At 43.1% G+C, this 18596-nt stretch overlaps 1 protein-coding gene across 1 annotated transcript; it reads left to right on the forward strand.

Moving 5' to 3' along the window:
- Positions 1–1692: 1692 nt before the first annotated feature.
- Positions 1693–18097, forward strand: LOC139102315 (muscle LIM protein Mlp84B). Its single transcript, XM_070656127.1, has 9 exons — positions 1693–1853; positions 4716–4837; positions 5651–5816; positions 9239–9368; positions 11792–11888; positions 12233–12317; positions 14560–14856; positions 15208–15528; positions 16030–18097. The coding sequence occupies exons 2-9, from the start codon at positions 4723–4725 to the stop codon at positions 16304–16306; spliced, it is 1488 nt and encodes a 495-aa protein (XP_070512228.1). The 5' UTR covers positions 1693–1853; positions 4716–4722; the 3' UTR covers positions 16307–18097.
- The last annotated feature ends 499 nt before the right edge of the window (positions 18098–18596 follow it).

The following is an 18596-nucleotide window of genomic DNA, read 5'->3' on the forward strand; positions in this document are numbered from 1 at the left end:
CGTAGGCGTGCGTAACCATATACTTGGGCCTTTTACATAAAGGCACGTGCGCGCACACGTATATCTCCCTAAAAATAGAAATTTGAGTAAGATATTATTATTAGACGATGAGTGTGTGGCCGCGCGGCTTCTTACCGCGGGCACCTCGCCCCGTTACGAAAAGCCGCGGCTCTTCTCCGCGCCACGCCGTTCTCGTCGAGGAATCTCTCGACTGAAACGAGGATGCTCGAGAACGCGGAACGCGTTCGTATGCTTGAGATATTGTGAACCAGCCGCGAAAATTCCGGCCGGATTGCGAGGAACAATCGCGAATTGCAAGGAACTTGTCGCCACGACAAGTTAAAAAATTCGAACCTTAAAACGGGCATGTGTTAATCGCAAAAAAAGGAACATTAGGAATGAAAAGATTACTTTTTATTCATTTACTTATTTTATTTTATTAATTTTTTTTTTATACAAAACGGATTGATTCGCTATGTAAGGTTTAATTCAGTGTAACGCAAGTCAGTACATTTAATGAAACGCTGCTTTGCTTGACAAGTTTCGCAACACTTTATTGCTCGTCGTATTTCGTGGCAATTATTATTACAAATTAATACGCACTAAAATTATATTTATACAATCGAAAATATTTATAGTAAAAAAAAACAAGTGGGAGTCGCTTGAAACGACACTTTCGCATATTTTTGTTATGTTTCACCGTGAGTACCCTTCGGAATTCTTCGCGTCTACCGACTTCGATGTATTTTTACTTTTCCGCGCGATCATAATTCTTCTCGGGGCGGAATTTTCCGTCATGAATCCGCGAAGATTTACACTTTCCAAAATGGACCTCGTGATGTTCAAACAAGCATGTTAATATGAGTAAAATTCAGTACGCATATATCACACGTGAGCTAAACTGTTTCATTAAAATTATACCGTGCCTTCGATTTATATAAATCTTCAAAAATAAAATTGCGTAAACTATAAAAAAAAAAAAGAGAGAGAGAAGGAGATTAAATTCAACAATATTGTAATATACAAGACTTTTATTCAAGAAATTAATAATAATACAAAAATATTAGAACTTCAGTTAACTCTTCAAAACTGAAATAAAGAAATTAACCAAGAGATTTTTTTTTTTAATTTATTTATTTGCAATTGAGAAGTAACCCTTTAAATACACTTTTCAAATTCTTTAAACGCAACAATATCGCAGTGATACATTTATATCATTACCGGGGATAAATATAACGTACTGTTAATCTACGGTATACGCGGGTGTCACTCCCTAGACTGCGAGGCATTTCTACTGCTTCTTTTTACAGACAGGTCATGCTCGATTCGTAGATAGCACATCCCTATAGCGATACATTACAATTTAACATACCATTTACGAATTTTTTAACAAATCTCGTAACCCGCCGCAGTGATTAAAGACGCGCGTAATATATCTGAACAAACGTAGAACAATTTCTTTAAAAAAAAAAGAAAAGAAAAAAAGTCACGGATGCTTTTGGTTAAAAATGATAGAAGGCGCTTTGCTCAATTAAACAATGTTGTCTATTGCAGCGGGTGATTTACATGTAACTCTTTTGTGCAGCGACCCTCCGGCGGTCGCCATCGCCGCCACCGGCGGCGCAGCATCATCAACAGCATTGACGTTCCCAATGTACACGTGCCGTGTGCAAAGCCTGCGTGGCTATGACTAGGACGCTCCCGACGCGAGCACAGTCATTCGAATCCAGTATTAGTGCGGTGTAGAGTGCTCGGTGTTTTGTAATCCATTTATTCGAATTCTTCTCTCTTTTTCTCTCTACGTTTCTCTGTCTGTACCTTTATTTTTCTCGCGCGACTACGATCGATTAGTGGTGAGTACCGACAGATAACAGTGTGGCGGATACCGTACTACACTATCAGACACTGTTACTGATAACGATGACGCTCTACTTTGAGTCGATTGATGCCGCGTATACCGGCGACAATGCACAAGCACCGCTATCGCTCGAAAAAAAAAAAAAGAGAAAAAAAAGTGCACGTAAAATCCCTGCGAGCGTGATCCACCCCGTGATTTCTCCGTTTTTCCCCCGTGTGCGCCCTTCCGAAGTACCGAGACAATACCACGAAAAATATTCGTCGAGTCCTCCCAATGCATGCACGCCAGATCGACTCTGATCCGGTAAACGGTCGCGTTTCTGATAGAATCTGCGGGGAAAAAAAAATTAGTCTGCGATCGAGTAACGATCTCTCCCAATTGTTCTCCAAATTAGTTCTTAAAATTGTGGCCGATTTCCGTTCACCTGGCCATTTGGTGACGGTGCCGTTTTTACGGGATTATTAATTGTTATTATTAAAAGACATAAATCAGCCCTTTCTTTAAAATTGCATCACGCGGAGAGATGTTAACGATCCCGTCGAAAGCCAATTCCGAATTTAAAATAAAACAATTTATAGTCCCGTTTAATAATGCAGACTAAGATGTGGCTAACGAAATTTACGGTTAACTGGCGTAAGTCGTAGATGGACAGGGCGAGGGACGTCTGTGCCGTCTAAGATGAATACGGCATGGTAGAAAATCTAATGCTCTTAATATTTAATCGCGTGCAAAAGTTAAAATAGATCCGCGATCACTGAACATAGATTCTATATCGCGTTATAATTAGCCTTACGCGGTATTAATAAAATTGACAAGCCGAGCTGCTCGCCGATTTCTTCGCTGATCCCCGAAACGCTCGGGAAGATAAGAGAGGTAAAAATAGTCGTGGTAGAAGGGTTGAAAAATTCGCGAGCCCGAACGTTTTTCCAACGAACACGTTTGTAATAAATAATTTTTTTTTTTACTCTTTTTTTTATGTTGTAAAATCATAAAAGTTATTATTATCGCGCGCATTCGAGTTACCAACCTCGTTAATTTTAAAAATATACGCGCACGCATTTTCCCCCGCTGTGTTATTCGCCGCTGAAATAGACTCTCGTTGGAGTTCGCGGCGCTAATCAAACTAAGTTATCAAATAAATTCAAACGGGGATATTATTACTATGCCAAACGGGCATGATTAATCAAATAGTCCCGGCGCTTATTTTATAAAATCATTATAACGTTACTGATAGAATAATCGTCAAATGTGAGTCTGGATGAAATCGCCTTCGTTGGATTTTCCCGGCGTAAAAGAGACTGTTGTTTAAACATTTATGCCCCTTAATATGATAAAAAGAAGATAGCGGCGGATGCTTAAGAATACATTAGAGATATCGTTATCTGTTGCAAATAAGAGGAAATTTAATTTCCCCTACAATTTCAACACGTAATTATGTTATATTGCTTAACGAGCTAACCCGCGAAGAAGTAATACGCGAGGCATAGGTGGATGGAGATTCTCGTGCGCCGTGATAATATTTTGACTCCACCGTCCCGACGTAATATCGGGAGATCGTATTTCATTTGAAAATGTTTTATTACGTGCACATGTATCAATTATGCGTGAGTCATCGGAAAATTAGACTTTCTTTGCGACGCGAGCAGCTTTTAGAAATTTCACGTCGCTTTAATGTTATCCGCCAGTAAATTCTAATCTTCGCGACAATTTAATCGGCGCCCGATGCTTTTTAGGGCAAAGGTTTCATTTTTGAATAGGGACACTTCGCAGTCCTAGTTCCAGGATACGCGTCGAGTTACCGCGGGTGGAGTCCGCGAATATGCGTGCGATCAGTAGGGGTAAACCGAGGAGACCGGTATCGTGGAGAACCTACCGCCTTCCCTAATACGGCCTCGCGGATTCGGCTGCACGCGTCCGCACGGATATAGAATCGCCCGCGTTCTCTCTCTACGTTTCTTTCTCCTTCGCGTTGCCGCCGCTTCTATTACTACGGCCGCTACTACTTGCGTGTCACATCGTCACCGGATACTACTGTCAGTAGTAACGGTATGCATTTGTGCGGCCGAATAGCCGAGCGTCACGGGGGTGCAACGCTTTGGGTGTTTATTAAAAGTATAATATGAATTAAAATTTATTATTCGGGAAATTTTTTCGCGTACTAAATATTTTTTTTTTTTAACGTTTTGTTTTTTCTTTATATTCAGCTGAAAATAAAACAATATTAAAATTTAGTTTAGATTTATTGCAGATTAATTGGGATTAATTTTTCAAGTATTAATGCATATTAACGTATGAGGGTTTTATATGTAAATTTTTTCATGAAGAAATATTGCGAGGAAACCTTTGTAGATTTTTTCTTTTTTTTTTCTTTCGGCACGTGATATACTTTCGTTCCTCCTTCTATATATTCCCTCCACTTGCTCAACTAACGCGCACGTTTTAAGCTGGCCACGAAAATAGAACTGGTTGCCGACGAGTCAGACGGAAACGCGGATTGTTTACGTCCTCGTAAGCGACTGGTTAGGTAACCGAAATGGGTTACCGTACCGACGATGATTCCTCCCGATATTAATAAAGATGCCGAGTTCGATTACGAATTACAAATTTTAAAATCCCGAACTTGTACGCGAACGCAATATCGCTATCAGATTGTGTTAAAATTCTCTCACAAGGTTTCTTTCAAACGTTCGGATAATGCACTTTTATTTGTATTGTCACCAATAAATAATTATTAAAAATTATTAAGCAAAAAAAATACTTTACACTACACTTTAACATTTTCCTCACTCGACGTGGCAATAATTAATCTCGCGATTGATTAGCAATGTTGTGTGTAATAACGGTGTTTCCTTTTCAGTATAAAAATGCCTTTCAAGCCCGTGGAAAATCCAAAATGCCCGAAATGTGGCAAATCTGTTTACGCCGCGGAAGAGCGGGTCGCTGGTGGACTGAAATGGCACAAAACGTGCTTCAAGTGCGGTGAGTAAGCAAACATTATTTTGTAATTTGATTGCAACGTAATTTGTAATTTGAAAATAGAACGCAAACAAGTCCTCTTAATCGCCCGAGTACCATCGATAAGTTTAAGACTAAAACGGAATCACCGAGGTCGTTTTATGACTTAAATACGGAATAAAAAGAGGATATGCAGCAAACGTAAGAAATGTTTAACGCGTTTCTTTTACAATTTGTTTAAAACTTTTTTTTTTTTCTAAATGTAATGAAATACTTTTCTCCGCGTTCCGTGTTCCGTAAGAATGGCCGAATAATTTTATTACAGAAAGCGCTATTGAGTTTTCTATTTTTAGGCTGGTTTAAAATAAGTTTTATGCACGGTTAGCCCGTCGCGATTGTAATCGGGCCTGCAGCTTGGCCAAAAATCAATTGTCGAGTGTCCGGTAATGCTTTCGGGTGCAACGACCGATGTGAATAATTCACAATATTTCCACTGTCAAACACGCGCTGCGTATGCTAAAGAAGACATAATAAAATAAATTAATAAATCAATTAATTAATCCTGCTTTTAGAGAGGAATACATTTTGATAAAATAAATCCTAAATAAATACCCTACTTTCTTAAAATGAGTAAAGACGGTGAATTAAACCGAGACGAGAAGTTAATCCGCATCGATGAAAATAGAAAACTTTGCCGGAATTAAAGTAAGCTAGACGTTGCTCGAGCATATAAATCGGGGTAAACCCAGTCCGCGGTACTTTACGCTATCGCACGAGCGGCACATTTAGCAGGAAGCGCCGTAATCCCCAACGACGTACGACGATCCTGTGTTGCAGGTCTCTGCAACAAACCGCTCGACTCGACAAACTGTTCCGAGCACGAGGGCGAGCTGTTCTGCAAAGTTTGCCACGCCCGCAAGTTCGGCCCTAAGGGCTACGGGTTCGGTGGCGGTGCCGGTTGCCTATCCATGGACACAGGCGAGCACCTTCAAGCGAAGAACGAGTGAGTGCACCTGCCGCCTGCCTCGACCTTCCCCTTTCGAGAACCCCCGTTCTTCCCTTATTCCTGAGTAGCGTACTATCAACGTGGTCCCGTCGCCGGGAGCATCTCTGTTGTTCCACCCTATCCGCGTAAAGACACCCTCGACGTGCGCGAAAACTGAAAACCGACCTACCGGCCCTCCGTGAACCACCAGCACGATTCTTCTCTTGGTCGCTCGCGCCTTCGGCATCTCCAGGAAGAAACCGCTGCCTGCGCAGACTCCAGGATATCGGGAGAGCGCGCGTCTACGTGCACAGCGTGTTCGGCAGAGTGTACCGCGTTCTTTTTTTTTTCTTTTTTCTTCTTCTTTTTTTTCTACATTTTCCCTCTTTTTTTAAATTCCCGACGCACGACGAGGAAAGAATCTCGTCTGCTTCGGCTTTTCCTCCTTATAAAAATTAGATCTTAGACGGTCCTTTGTGCCCTGACAGTGGAATCTAGACGGTCCCTTAGGGCTAAGCTGTTTTACTCTTACCTTCGTCTGTCATCGCTGTAGGCGAGCATGTCTCTTTGTCCTCCTCGAAAGATCCGTCCTCACCTTACCGATTTTATTTCTCGTACCACCCGATCGTCGCGAGAAACGTTCAGTTCAGTCTGCGTCTCCAACCTTTCTTCTGAATCCCCGTCGTCTTCTGTGACCGGCCAGCATCGTCACGTTCGATACATTGCGCTCTCTCTTCCTCTCTTTTCTCTCTTCTTCTTCTTCTTCTATACGTTTATTTCTCTTCTATGCGAATACACGCTAGTTTGTAGGATCATTTGTACCATCTGTAATAAGTGCCATTAAAAATGGAAAAAAGGGAAAGATAAAACTGGAAACAAAACAACCAAGCGTCTTTCATTAACGAATGTAACACACGTTTCCCCCCGTTACCTTTCAGTGTGTAGACAGAAATATCGGCCCGGTCAAAATTGCGAGGTCCTGAATAGTTCGCGCGAGCTTGCTTGGAGTTTTGCAATTTAACAGTAAAAAGAAAAAAAAATAATAAAAATAAAAAGCCACTACAAATTCAGATTTTAGAGTCACCACCGCGGGTAAACGCGATTTTGATCGGGACCGAACGACTCCACGTATCCACGGAAGTAGACCGTCGCACGTTTCCTCCTCTGTTTCCGTGAAGTCGAGCCTTTGCGTGCGAAACCCGCGTCCTCGGTCCTTCGTCTGCTTTTCTTCAGGCCCTTCCGGTCGAGAAAGTGGACGAAGCTTACGAAATAAAAAAAATAATAATAATAGAGATTTAAAAAAAATTATATATATATAAATATATATAAATTGAGAATAAGAGAAAAGAAACACACGACACACCCCGCCCCCGCCAGCCCCGCCGAGCACGAGCCAACCGGAGCCAAGCATTGACCAATATACCGTTGTTACTTTATCACATAGTACGAGCTGCGTGATAAAGAGAAAATACCGAGTACGAGAATGGTGAGCATCGAGTCAAATTGCGCCTCTGTCTCTCTCTCTTTCTCTTTTATCTCGCTGCCTCTTTCTCTCTTTTTTTTTCTCTCGCACTCACTCTCTCTCTTTCTCTCCTTTTTTTTCGCCGCGTGACGAAGCTTCTTTTTCTTTTTTGTAGCTTATATACACGTAGCTCTCCTGCATGGCCTCTCGCACCACTTCTAATCCCATAATCTCGCTAACACCCTAACCACTTGCGTGGGTGCTGGCGCGTGCGTGCGTGTACGTGCGTGCGTGCCCGCGTGCGTGTTAGTGTATTCGCATATACTGTATCGACGTAATGAGGTAACGGCGATCGACATCGATCTCGTCGCGAAGTGCCGGTGATAACGCCATCGAGACGAGCCACCGCACCTGCCGGTCGTTCAGCGGGCTAATCGTGATAAGTACTTGTGCACCGCTTCGCGTATTTCGTCGATATAAAAACCCATCTCAGCGGCGCAATTGTCAACGCTGCAACGAAAAAAAAAAAAAAAAAAAAAATAAAAAAATCCAGCCACGATCGGTGTCACCTCACTGTGCGATACTTCACCTCACGGTACGGATGCGTGCGTACGCACGCACAGGCTCTCCACACTGTACCCGACAACGGCGGCACTTCCGTATTCCCCTTGTTCCCGTCCCCCACGTTCTTCAAACCCCTATCTTTCTCTCTTTCTATTGGTCTCTCTCCGTTTATCTTCCCCTTGCTCTTTTGACATGGATTATTCGTTAGTATAATTATGCCGTACAGTTTGCTTCTCGGCTCTCTCCTCTCGGGGCTCGGCGGAAGCCACGTACCGTGGTTGCAAAGGGGAAAAGTTACACTAACACGTTGACTAACACTCGCCTAACAAGCTATCCCGTAACACCATTTGACGTACTTACATTTACGGTACCCACCGGCCTCATCGAATCCGACTTAACGCTCTTCGGCGTCCTCCGACGGAAATCGGATGCGAGAAAACCATCGGCAAACGCGATATATCGCGGCAATGTTTCCAGCGACCAGCAGGGCTGATCCTTTGCCGCGATATTCCGCGGTCGCTGGGTGGTTATTTAAATGTAAATGTAATTAAATGTTGCTAAGCAAAAGTTTCGGCTCGCGTGAAACTTTGTTGCCGTAGATTCCAGCGTTTGAGAACAGCTTGAACAAATTCGATATCTTCGATACACGGATTTTTCCGGGAAATTAAATAAAGTTGTAACGCTATTATTGATTCAATACCATCTATTTAATATTAATTAATCAAGACTTGTAAAAAGAAATTATTTTACCACGCAGTTATCCGCGTAATATTTTTTCTTTTTTTCTTTTTTTTTAATTATTTGCGACACTTGATAATAACGATAAGCAAGATTTAATATCGAATATTCGAAAGTAGAGCACCGTTTATTTTCCGCATCGCTGCATCCGATTATTCGTAAGAATCTGATACTTGTTAGAATGGAATGTCTTGACAGCGCTATTTGTTTTCTGCAGACTAGTTATAGTACTTAGACAGAACGTGTTGAATGAAAATGACGGCTCGCAATTCGATAGTTTATCATAATTATTGTAATATTCCATTTATTACTATTACTTACGTCTTCAGTAATTATTCCAATTATCGCGTAACAATTAGTCGTGCTACACTTACTATATATCTATCACTTCGCATGCGAACCGTCAACTTCATCCCTGAATTGTTCCTCCATCAGTGTGCTGTATTTAATGCCTTCCACGTTCGACGCTTACATCTGATTATTTAATTATAAGACTCGAGAGGTGAAACGGATTAATCCGGGTAAATCTGATCGCCAAGCCGTGTAAGAGATTGTGCAAAAAGCCGTAGCGAATGTAAGACGGAAGTGGCAAACGAAGAGAGAATAATCCCTTTCACCTCGGCCGTCACTTCGACCTTATTCAGTGAACGTATCTTCATATGAGTTACATTTTTAGGGGCGAATTCTCGCGAGGCTCGAACGCCATTCTCGAGCCGCGGGCGATCGCCAAAGCGCCCGAGGGAGAGGGATGTCCTCGCTGCGGAGGGTACGTTTACGCCGCCGAGCAGATGTTGGCCCGAGGAAGGGTGAGTTCGTTGAAAAAGATAAGCAAAAAGCGGTGCGCGTTTAACGCTAAACGCGATACGGAGACTTGTGAACGGTATCAAAATTCTGTCGGGGATATCAACACCGGATTACCGAGCGGTAGTCAATAGCGGCGACAATCCGGCGTTTAGCGTTGGACGCGCAACGGAGGTAGTCTCGCGTTTCCTTGGTGCTCCGACCAATCGTACGCCCGCTTCAAAGATTAAAGAGCAGCCGATGTACCAGTTAATCATCAACTAAGTATACAGTTTTTCCATTAATCTTTCGGGCCACGCGGAGTAGACCATTAATCTCTCGCTCGCGAGCTTCGGGACGCTGCGAATCAGCCGGGCGCAGGACGCGGACGTTTCGAACGAAAAACCGGGGGAGTCTTATGCGAAAATCGTAACCGCGAGGGAATGGCTTTTTCATTTCATCGAGCGACTCCTCGACTAGTTTTCGCGTCTGCTTTTGGATTGGCAGATGACAGTCGAAAATAGCCCTTTACTCGCTCCTCGCGGCCTTATTCTAGGTGCGCGACTCACCTGTGGGTGGACGCCAGCCTCGAGCCGCGAATATTTCGGCGGGCGAGGGCGGCTCGCGGAATTGCGGCGCGATTTAGCGCGCGGAGCAATAAAATCGGCCGGTGACGCGGCGACAGACAGATTGACGCAATCGGCGTCCTCTTCGTCGCGCTTACTCACGTGTATTTCGGAAAATCTGGACGGAACCGCGCCGCGGTAAAAACGCGGATTACAAAACGGCCGTGCGTCTAAATTCGGTGTGCGTCCCCGTAATCTTATCCAATCTCCATTTCATAACAATGTGGGGAAAAAAATAGCGAGCGGGCGGAGTGGAGCGACGGGAGTTGGGGGGGAGGGAAGGGGAAAGAGGGAGGACTCGCCGCCTCTGGACCGAGGGAGGTCGCGCCAGGCCAGAAACTTTCTCAGTGGTTTCGTCAGAGAAACGATTTTGGCGACGCACCAACTGGCCGGCCAATCTTAGCCGGCCCGATACCCGGCGATAAAATGGCTCGCTACCAGAAGGAGCGCCGGCAGAGAAATGGGGGCTAATTGCTGGCCGGCAATCTGGTCCAGCGATAATCCCGCGCGCGAGAACGGCGACGGCGATCCATCTTTCTCGCCGGGTCCGTGACTCACCGGCGTATCGTTGAAATCGCGTCTCGAGAACTCGGTTACGTAATCTCTCTTTGAGCGGCGGACCAGCGTCGTCTCTCTAGAAATTCGCGGTAAGAGGCTTGCCGCAAAAAGTCTTTAATTTCGATGCTAGCTTTCCCGACGCGAAGTTTTCGATTTCTCGAATTAAAAGATGCGCTTAAATCCGACGTACTCGAATGGAAAAGCACCCGACGATTCGTCGCGGCACCAAGAACCGATAAAAAAACATCTCGTCGCACTCGAGCGGACCGCCGTTTTGGTCAACCCTCGTTCTTGTGATTAGGCTTACCATAAACAGTGCTTCAAGTGCAAAATGTGCCGCCGTACTCTGGACTCGACGCTTCATTGCGATGGTCCCGACCGCGAGATTTACTGTCGAGGTATCTTCCGTCTGAGAAATCTACAGCTCCTCCCCTTTTTCTTTACACGGTTCCGGCAGTCTAATTTTCTTTTTTTCTTGTTTTTCTTTCTCTCTCGACTTGCGGCATAGACGTCCGCACTGGCAGTCCTGTTTTTTGAAACATTGGACGTTTTATCTCCCGAACGTATCTGTCTACATTCCGACCGATTCTGTTTCTGACTCGTTCGTTCTTTTTGTTGTTAGCTACTAAAAATCAGTTTGTGAATTCTTTCCGCGCCGCCAGGAAACAGCCCCCGAACGTACAAGGGCTGCGAAGTGTCACAGAAGAAGGATTAATCGCGCTTATCGCGTCTCTTTCTTTCTTTATCATTTAGGGGCGCGGATATCTGTTTGCCCCCGGATAAATTTAGATCGCTCTACTGCGGGAATAGCCATAAATACTAGAGCTAAAATTACGAGAAATACTGCTAGTGGAAATGCTGCTATATTTAGTATTAAGTTCTAATTTATTTAGCGTTAAGTTTTATTTAACAGTATTCAATGAAAAATTAAAAGAATTTAAAAATAATTAAAACCAAAAAACAATTTTTTGGAAGAGAGAAAAAAAAAAGATTGTACAATGCACGAGCCGGCGTGTAAAAATTTTATTAAAAAAAAAAAATTATTGGAATGACGCAAATATTAAAATAATTTAAATAAGAATAGACTCACGGTAGCATCATTAATCGCTATTGCCAGAAATCTCGAGACAAGTCTTGGCGGGCTGCAAGGAGCTCTTAACGTCTGTGCTCCTGAACGATTGTACAAGGGAGCATTATTGTACAATAATTTGTTCGCCTATCCTTAGAAATTTTAGTGACTAACCCGTCCTTTGTGTTTCGTGCAGCAATGGCACAGGGAATGCTTTAAGTGTGCCAACTGCTCGAAAAGATTAGACTCCGTCAACTGCTGCGAAGGTCCTGACAAGGACATTTATTGCAAAGGTAAGGACACGGTACGGTCGCGCGCGCGGAGACGTAATGCACGAGATGTGCGCGAGATGTGGCACAAAAATTGACTTGATTTGTAATTTATTGTACACGCGTGCAGGCATCTTTTCGCACGTGCAAAACTAAACTGAATTATTAACGAATTGAATTATTTTGAGAATGGAATTAAAGCAGTTAGAGAAATTAAATTAATTTCTTTTTCGTTTCTTTTTTATTTTTTTCGGGCGACCACCTTTTGAATCGTTAATGCATTGCCTGTGCGATTACGTCTTTGTCGCCGACTATGATCACGAGGTAAAGTTAGGCGACGAGAAAACTTTAATCGATGTTGTCTGCAGTATGCTACGGAAAGAGGTTCGGACCGAAGGGTTATGGCTACGGCCAGGGTGGCGGTGCCCTGCAGAGCGACTGCTATGCCAATGGGTGGGTTTTCAGAGTCGGGACTGAGATGGGAAGCACGCGAGAGAGAAATCCCGCCTCGGCTTCTACACTTTCACTATATATGATGCGCTTGTCTGCTTAACAGCTTGCTATCCGAAGAAATTCGGTCCGCGGGGTGTCGGCCACGCCGGGATTATGTGGATCGGGCTGCAGTGCGATATTGAGGACGAGGGGTACGCGCCCCCTTAGTTATGACGATTATTTTGCGCGCGTAGACTGGGTGCTCGGAGAAAGAGAGGCGCGCGAGTAACGGCAGCTTTATCTTCGAGCAATCTGCGTTAATTTTTTTTTAATTTTTTTTGTCAGAAAAATAAAAATTTATAATTGGGAAATAAAAAAAAAAGGTTTCCAACAAATAAAATTAAATGTTTCTGTTGAAAGAAATCTTTAAAATTAATTAATTAAATTTAAACAGCTGAAAAGTTTTTTTTTTTCTTTTTTGTTAATCTTTATATATTTTGCAAATAAGGAAAATGAGAAGACATTAAAAATTAATATTTAAACCTGCAAAACGACATTTTTGGGATTTCGGTCTTTGTCTCTTACTTCTAAAATATTCCAATATAATATTTTTGCAAACATGATTACACGTCCAAAAATATATATAGATTTCCTTTATCACTTATGCAACTTGCATAAGTAAAATCTTCTTTCATTACTTTCTCCTATAACGTAGCTTGACGTTACAGAGATTTAAATCAAAGGAATAAAATGTAAATTTTTTAAAATTGCCTTTTCCGATAAAAAAAAGAAAAAAAATCAAATCAGATTTTCTCGAAGAGAATTAGAAAACTGCCGCTGGCGTGCACTTTCTCCGAAACATTGTGACGTGCGCCTGTGTGTGTTCGTGTATATATATAATATACACACATATATATATACATATAATCAGAGTTGGGAAGTAATGCGTTATTTGTAACACCGTTACCGTTACTTCGATTTTTTTAATAATAATTAAAATTATCAGACAAATTTAATATAAAAGAAAAAAAAATGCACTCGCCACATAAGGACTAGTTCGGCGTTTTTTTTTATTTTAACATCGATGTCTATTTTTTAATACAATTCGCCGGATAGTAAAAATAATGGTAACAGTGCCACGTTACTTTTATAAAAGGTAACGTTCCCAACCCTGCATATAATAGACCGACGCCTTAACGCTTTGCGCTATTACTCACCCTGGCATCACGAAGGGATGATCCCAGATGGGCGCAGTGCAAACCGGACATTGCCAATCGGGTATCTCGTTCAACAGTCTCAATAAAAATTAATAATAACAGACATGTAAAATAAACGTATCTAAATAATTTGTATAATTAATTTAATAATAAAAAAAAAATTGTACCGGTCAGTGGTGCCTGTTTTGCACAACGCGCATCTGGGCCTCACTTGTCACGAGTCGGCTGATCGTATCGGAATATCGAGTGTCACTTCTCAATAGCGATCGTGGCTCGTTTTGTATTAGCGGAATGCTCACGTTCATAGTCGCCAGAGACTCTTCCGTGTACATTCGACATTCCTGTTACCACACGGTCTGTACGATCTTGTGTGCGTGCACTTAGAATCACCAAACTAAACCTGAAATACGTGTAGAGTCAAAATTGTTATCACTAACTGCTGTTATCTCTCCCCTTTTGCCCTCCCCCACGACTAAACACATTAGTAATCTGTATAACTTACATGCAAGTCAATTAAGAGCACTCTCAATTTTTCTTTTTTTTTTTTTTTTTTACCTTAACAGAAAATCATGTGTGACGAATAATTCGCTTGACGTCGTGGAAACGAAAACTGCGTAATCGCATGGCCGCGCAAGAGAAGTGAATACGGTAACAAATGCTCTCCAGTTCGAATTCAATTTTTAATTAAGTGGACTTTAGAAATTTTAATTGTGATTTTGTCGTGGTACGACCCAACGATCTGAACATTTCTTCTGCGACTTGCCAAGCGATTACGATCTACTATCCCGTCATTCGCATGCAATTTCGCTCGTTTTGATATCACAAACGAGTCGCGGGGATGAGAAAAGCGAGAGTTGAATCGGGATCGGGACGAAGGCAAAGTTGAGAGAATACCGTTTTCCCGGCATTCGAATGCTTGACTCAATTCACTTAGGGAACGACCGGCTAGAATCTATCGCTTTTCGCGCGATCCTCGCGGCTCGATGATCGGCCCAGTCACCGAGAACGAGGACGACGATAACGCGATGTGACTCTTGGCGATGCAGCGACGCGGCTCCCCGCACCACCGTGATCGACACCGCAATAATCAAGGCACCACCGGGCAAGGGCTGTCCTCGCTGCGGCGGCGTAGTTTTCGCAGCCGAGCAAGTGCTCGCCAAGGGCCGCGAATGGCACCGAAAATGCTACAAGTGCCGCGACTGCACGAAAACCCTCGACTCGATCATCGCCTGCGACGGCCCGGACCGGGACGTCTACTGCAAGACCTGCTACGGAAAGAAATGGGGACCGCACGGATACGGATTCGCATGTGGCTCGGGATTTCTCCAGACCGATGGACTCACGTAAGTCTCAAAGCTTGCCTGCCAAACGTGCAGAAAAATCCTTTTATTAATTAAAAAACGGCACGGGTGCTGCGGCATAATTAACGAGAAAAATGACAAGTACTAGCGCGATACCGAAATTGGAAGGTGAAAGGTGGAACTAAAATTAAAAGTTTCATGCGAAATTATCGCGATCGGGAGATAAGATCTCGCGGATTTCGGTGCACACGTCATTGTATAACATTTTACCATTGTGACCTATCGGTTTGAGCGGAATTAAACAGTCGACAATTAAGTTAGCATTTTTCCAACATAAGTAAGAAAGAGATCGCGTTCCAGTCGATTTAACGGCATAACGCTTATTATCCGCAGGGAGGAAGAAATTTCGGCCAGCCGACCTTTTTACAATCCTGATACGACTTCGATTAAAGCGCCAGCTGGGCAGGGTTGCCCCCGTTGCGGCGGCATGGTGTTCGCCGCCGAACAACAGCTCGCTAAGGGTACCATGTGGCACAAGAAATGCTTCAATTGCGCCGAGTGTCACCGACCCTTGGACTCAATGCTCGCTTGCGACGGCCCCGACAAGGAGATCCACTGCCGCGCCTGCTACGGAAAGCTCTTCGGGCCCAAAGGGTTCGGCTTCGGGCACAAGCCGACTCTCGTCTCGACGAACGGCGATCATGCCCCCTCGTAGTAAGTAGTACACCTCAACGAAGCGTGCCCCTCGGAGTGATTAGTTTCTGAAACACGTCAGCGGCGAAAAGTTGGCTATCAGGGAAACTTTAATGATTGATAGCGATCTTGATAATCGACCTACTTCTCTGATTAGAGTTTTCCCTTAGCGCTCAGGTAATCGCGCGGGAAGGAAGCTGCAGGAATGGATTATTAGACCCGGCGCGTATGATTTATGTACAAAAACGTCGGAGCGCGAGCTGTTGCTCTCCTCCGGTGTTTTATTTTTTTTTTCGTTTCTTTTTTTTTCCTCTTTTTGTTTTTCCTTCGCCGATGCACCTATGTGGAAAATCTATAAAACCATAAAAGTCATTAGAACACGTACAAAATTTTGTTCTTTAGCACTTTTTTCTGTCTACGCGTGAAAAAAATCTTATTAGAAATACTTTTAGAAATAGTAACGGGTGTATATGTTAATCACCTGCATGTCGACGAGTTTCTGATGAGGGTTTCGTTTTGCAGCCTCGACCCCAAGCCTCAGGTCGGCCAGAAGCGAAACGACGGGCATGGGTGCTCACGCTGCGGCTACCCGGTGTACGCCGCCGAGCAGATGATCTCGAAGAACCGCGTGTGGCACAAGCGATGCTTCAACTGCGGTGAATGCCATCGTTCCCTGGACTCGACGAATCTGAACGACGGTCCGGACGGGGACATTTACTGCCGCGGCTGCTACAATCGGCACTTCGGCCCGAAAGGCGTCGGCTTCGGCATGGGAGCGGGCACCCTTACGATGGCCTAATTAACCGGCACCTCCCCTGTCCCCCTTCCCCGCCCTTCCCCCTCGCACGCCGCCCGAGGTACAGCCCTCGGTCCAGTCTTATCTATTAATGTAAATACATCCGTGCATAGAGGCGTCTGACTGTGTATTCGACGACAGACGAACGCGCTGCTCCGGAAATTTCGACTTCTCCTTTCCCAGCTTACGACGATTCGATGGTATCGATGACTACGTTTGCCTTATCACGAACGCGCGCCACAGTTTTGGGCTAAGTAACGTTTAAGTTGACCAAGAAACCACCGCGAGTTGTTGATAGCGTTGCGCCTAAATCGAACTTAATAATCTCGTTATTCGTAATACAAGCCGCGGCACCAGCTCGTCGCTTTAAAAATGGCACGGTAACACCTCGTTTCGGAATACGTGGTGCTTTGACATTAAAGAAATCGGAACGTGCAAAGGGAAATGTAAAAATAAAAGTACACAATTTTTTTTTAACCCGTAAATTAATAATTTCGCTTAAGTTTTTTTTTTTTTTTTTTTTAACGTCTCCTATGAAACATTTACAAGCTTTTGTAATGCATTAAATTCTCGATGTTAGGAAAGGAATCCGACTTTCGTCATTATTAAAGCAACGCGTTATTCTAAGTCGCGTTACCTATCGACAACGTGCGAATTTGTTTTCGCGGTCAATTAGACTCATTCACGCTCAATCGTCACGACGACTTGCGCCGATTGCTACGAAGGTTTCACGAGATCTGCCGACGCGCCAAAGCTGGAAAGGCCAGTTTGCCAAATGCTCGTTCTCGCAGCAATTCGGGCAATCCTTTATTGGCGACGCGACGCGCGAACGATCAATCTGACGACGAACAATTAACGAACGTACGAAACTTTTTGTTTTCTTACATTCTTCAGCTCTTTTTCTTTTTATTCGGGGAAATAGGAGATTACGACTCGACAATCCGCGAGATGTCAGATTTGCAAAGATATCGCGAACTAAGTGTCTCTGAATTTCGGCTAAAATTCTTTTGCTCAACTTTCTTTCCTCCAGTAAAAACGGAGAAATCTTTCTAAATAATTCTCGATCTCTAGGTTTCTATTTACATTATTTTGCATTAATATCTGTCGATGGAAATTTTATTTTAAACTCTAAAGTCCTGAGCTCGCAGCCCTTTTTTTAACCCTTTAATTCGATCCGAATTAATTTATTAAGATATTAGATGTTATCAAATTATTCGACGTAAATAGAGATTTAAAGACAACCTATTTTATATTTAAGCGGAAAGATATTTTCAAAGTAAAAAGCACTTCGGTTAGCTAACGAGGAAAATTGCCAGACTGTTTTATGCCGTTGATATTGCTCACTAATTTAACATTTTTGATCGTTAGCATTGCTCAAGATTAAACGTACATTAAACGTCGCTTCTTTCTTTTCTCTGTTAGAATCACGAAACAGAATGCATCGTGGAAATTACAGTTGCAAAGCTTTTTAACTGTTTCGACTAACGGAGCGAAATTACGCAACGATCACAAGGACTTTTCCACGAACATGTTATTCAATTAATTTTTACGTTTAAGGTGCAGGTTTCGAATTTGCGATAATAATTAAATACATGTGGCATCGATTGCAGCGGATATCTGCGGACGACATGAACGAATGATGAATAAAATCTATTTAAAAAAAAAATAAAAAAATAAATAAAAATAAGAATAAAGAATATAAACCGGGCTACGACCAGCAGCAACGATGTAACCAACGACTAAGACGAAAAACTAATTTAATTATGATTTTCAATAAATGTGTATTTGAAATTTTCTGAACACTTATCTTTGCCTCTGAACGTAGCGAAAGGAAAAAGGTGTCTAATTGCATAAGAAAATATACGAGGTCTGGTAATGGAAAAGGTGCGAAGTTATCATTAAGTGGTAGATTAATTAAAATCTGTAACACAAACGTCATGAAATAATTTGAGGGGAATCACTGGAGCGATTTTAACGGAGAGAAGTGAGTATGAGTATGGTGTAAAACACTAATTTCATATATTTATAGCAACAACTGTACAAGTTCCGGTTCACACATATCGATAATTACCATTCGTTAATCTTAACAATAATGGCGGGAGCAACGAAGCCGTTCAGAGCTCACGAACGCTTCCTGGCTTGCGGAGACGAGCCTTTTCCTCCCTCTCGGCGCCATCGCGTATAATCGATAATGCGCATCTTTCGCGGAGGCGAAAGCGTGGCTCGCCACGCGCCAGTAAATACGCAGTTTTGTAAAAGTGCCTCGTTTAAAAAATCACATTCGTTATCGAAC

Source organism: Cardiocondyla obscurior, linkage group LG04 (genome assembly GCF_019399895.1).
Source record: "Cardiocondyla obscurior isolate alpha-2009 linkage group LG04, Cobs3.1, whole genome shotgun sequence".
Lineage (NCBI taxonomy): Eukaryota > Metazoa > Arthropoda > Insecta > Hymenoptera > Formicidae > Cardiocondyla > Cardiocondyla obscurior.